The sequence below is a fragment of the Danio aesculapii genome, chromosome 20 (assembly GCF_903798145.1).
Source record: "Danio aesculapii chromosome 20, fDanAes4.1, whole genome shotgun sequence".
In the NCBI taxonomy this organism is placed as follows: domain Eukaryota; kingdom Metazoa; phylum Chordata; class Actinopteri; order Cypriniformes; family Danionidae; genus Danio; species Danio aesculapii.
This window is the reverse complement of record NC_079454.1, coordinates 332,884-336,267: the sequence shown is the minus strand read 5'-3', so window position 1 is coordinate 336,267 and position 3,384 is coordinate 332,884. Positions and strand designations below refer to the sequence as shown.

The window sequence follows — 3,384 nt, the reverse complement described above, 5'->3', positions numbered from 1 at the left end:
CATGCGCCGCTGGTTGATGACGTGATATTAAAGCGCGCAAGGGAGTTGTGTATGTAGTTTTTTCCTCCTACCGTTTTCCCATAGATATATACTATAGATTTCGCATACGGACCCTGAGCATGCGTCAATAGCGCCGCCATATTTGTACAGTGCGCCCAGGACAAACGTCATTCAACTGGTCAAGACTAAAGCCAATGTGAATGTGGACTTTAGCGCTGTGTGCGGGTGTAGTAACGAGAACACAAAGGCAGAACATTTCATAGGGAAGATTTAATTTTTAATGTTTTTGTATGTTCTGAACTTTTGTGCTCAACAAGTAACATTATTGATGATAATACAGTCTCTTACTGTAGCACCAACTGCCTCTAAATGCTCGGCTTATCCTAGTTTTGTTGAATACAATAAGCAAACAATGTAAAATAAATATGACAATATTCTGCGGTGCCAGAAAATTATTATCGGCTAAGTCACAAAAGTGATGTAAAATGATCATTTTCACCAGCGAGGAACAGTGAATGAAAAGGTTTTGGAAGGTGACTTACAGGCTATCTGCGATGGCACAGAAAGGCAGTGCTCCCACCCTGATCGGAGGCTCCTGGAGAGGATGTAGACCTTCAGGAGCAGGTGGAGGTAAGAGTGCAGTGCCAGTCCCAATAATTAGAAACAAAAATGACAGTAACTTGTTCAGATTAGATAATTCTCCTCAGTCATTTTTGCAGTTTTTTCTTGAACAAATGCCAAAAGATTTGTAAATGAAGATGCATTTACTGATGAGATCATAAATCTGTATAACGTTATCATTTAAAATATAGAAAAACTGCATAATTTAAGTTTTTAAGTCCCCATTTGAAGTGTGCATCTCATGAATTGTAAATGTAATTTACTGTAAAGGTGTTTAGATATATGTGAACAGGACAAAAAAAGCATTAAGCCATACATTTCTGAAATTAAGGTATATGCTCTAATGTAAGACTTATTAAGACCTTCTGTTGTTTAAGGGCTTTTTTAACATCTAAGACCCACAGAATGTGTTATAGATCTCAAAAATGTACATCACATTTTCCCAATGAGCCTCTGTGGATATTTTAATAGCAGACATTTTCTGCCGATAGATAGATAGATAGATAGATAGATAGATAGATAGATAGATAGATAGATAGATAGATAGATAGATAGATAGATAGATAGATAGATAGATAGATAGATAGATAGATAGATAGATAGATAGATAACATCAGCTTTATTAAATAAATCAACAGGAGTTGTAAATAGAAGTGCAAGTGAAGCAGTTTATTTAAATGACAAGACAGTATATATATATGACTGTTTAGTCTTTCTCTTGGTCTCTCACATACTTTTGTTTAAAGTATCAGTCATTCAAACACATATAGATCTTCCGGTCTCAGTTGAACATTACGGATGCCGTGCTCAGGTTTAGGAAATAATGCAAAAGTAATAGAATAGTTATAAATGATGATAAATGCAGTGACGGTGGTGCTCCATTCATTTACTGAAACCCAAGCAATAAACACCTCTTCCTTTGGGAGGTCTTGAAGACAGAGCGGGCACAGGTCAAGCAGAAGGACAGGCGCCCACCCCGACTGATCCGCTGACCAGCGCTGCTTTACTGAAGCTCACTGGAGTCTCGTTCACAAACACGCTCCTCATGCAGCCTGTGAAGCCTCTCCTGCTGAGCAGACTGTGGGACAGCATGGGGTCTGGAGCAGAGAAAGAGGTCAGATAGATATGATCAAACTCTCTCACATAACAGTATAGTGATTAAAGAGAAACAGTGTTTTGCTTAGATTAAGAATATACAGGAGTGAAAGACACACACACATATAAATATATATACACTCATGGTCACTTTATTAGGTACACCTTTCCAAATGTTCATTAACGCAAATTTCTAATCAGAAATGGAGACTCGTCAGACCAGACAACGTTTCTCCAGTCTTCTATTGTGCAGTTTTGGTGAGCCTGTGTGAATTGTAGCCCACAGAACTGCCGCTCACTGGATATTTCCTCTTTGTCGGACCATTCTCTGTAAACCCTAGAGATGGTTGTGCGTGAAAATCCCAGTAGATCAGCAGTTTCTGAAATACTCAGAGCAGCCCGTCTGGCAGCAACAACCATGCCACGTTCAGCGTCTCTTAAATCCCCTTTCTTCCCCATTCTGATGCTCGCTTTGACCTGCAGCAGATCCTCTTGACCATGTCTACATGCCTAAATGCAGTGAGCTGCTGCCATGTGATTGGCTGATTTGTGTTAAGCAGTTGGACAGGTGTACCTAATAAAGTAAAAAGGCTAATAAGACTGACCCTAAAATATACACGATTTCTAAATGTGATTTGTGACTATTGTCTGTCAGCATTAGTGTTGTAGAAAAGTAGAACTGAAACTGACCTGGAGCTCCACCAATAAACACTGGGGAACTGCTGCTCTGTGCTGCTTTACTGACAGATCCCACAACATGATTCACCTCTGAGTCCACGTCAAGCTGAACCACGTTACCATCTCTGATCACTGGAAATAAACACAGCAAAGCTTCATCATCACCATTTAATGCACCACAATAGTATTACCCATGTAATTATCTATGACAAATTCAAGTGAAACCTTAATGACTACAGAGATTACATTCAGGTATAGTCTTTGCTGAAGAGAAAGGAAAAAACTATTCAAAGTAAATGTTTATGAAATAAAACAAATTTCGATTTCAAAAGCACAATGATTAAAGGGATAGTTCAGCCTAAATAATGAAAACTAATTTGTTAAATACTCAACCTCATGTCGTTTCAAACCCCTGAGACCTTCGTTCATTTTCAGAACACAAATCAAGATATTTTAGACATAATCTGAATGCGCTCTCATCCTCCACAGACAGCAATGGCCCCAAAAAGGAACCCAAAACATTGTCAAAACAGTCCATGTGAAGCTCCAAGAACACTTTTGTGCACCAAAAAACTGCAAAAACAACCTATATTTGACAAGATCTTCCCTTTCTCTGCGACAGGTTAGGGTGTGTTTTTACTATGGGTAGTACAACGTACTACCATTAGAGTCAGCAGAGAAAGCATCGTATTGGCCATAGTAAATGTGCACCCTGATCTGACGATGAAGAGAAGTCATTGGTGAACAAAGTCATTTTTAAAGGGTTTTTTGGTGCACTAAAGTGTTCTTGGAGTTTCGCATGATTACAGTCGAAAGTCTACTGAAGTCACAAGGAATGTTTTGAAAACGTTTTTACATCCTTTGCTGGACTTTGAACATCTTGTGAACATTGCTGCCTATGGAGGATGAGGGAGCTCTCAGATTTCATCTAAAATATCCTAGTGTGGGTCCTGAAGATCTCAGTGGACTGTGATGACATGAGGGTGAGTA

At 39.0% G+C, this 3,384-nt stretch overlaps 1 protein-coding gene across 1 annotated transcript in view; it reads right to left on the bottom strand.

Annotated features, from left to right (window-relative positions):
* Window positions 1–1,262: 1,262 nt before the first annotated feature.
* Window positions 1,263–3,384, bottom strand: part of lama4 (laminin, alpha 4) — a 49,624-nt gene continuing 47,502 nt past the window's right edge. The window contains exons 39-40 of the mRNA XM_056480677.1: window positions 2,407–2,526; window positions 1,263–1,718 (exon numbers count right to left, since the gene is read on the bottom strand). Of these exons, the coding sequence (XP_056336652.1) occupies window positions 1,573–1,718; window positions 2,407–2,526 (266 nt within the window). The 3' untranslated portion in view covers window positions 1,263–1,572. The remainder of the gene's footprint in view (window positions 1,719–2,406; window positions 2,527–3,384) is intronic.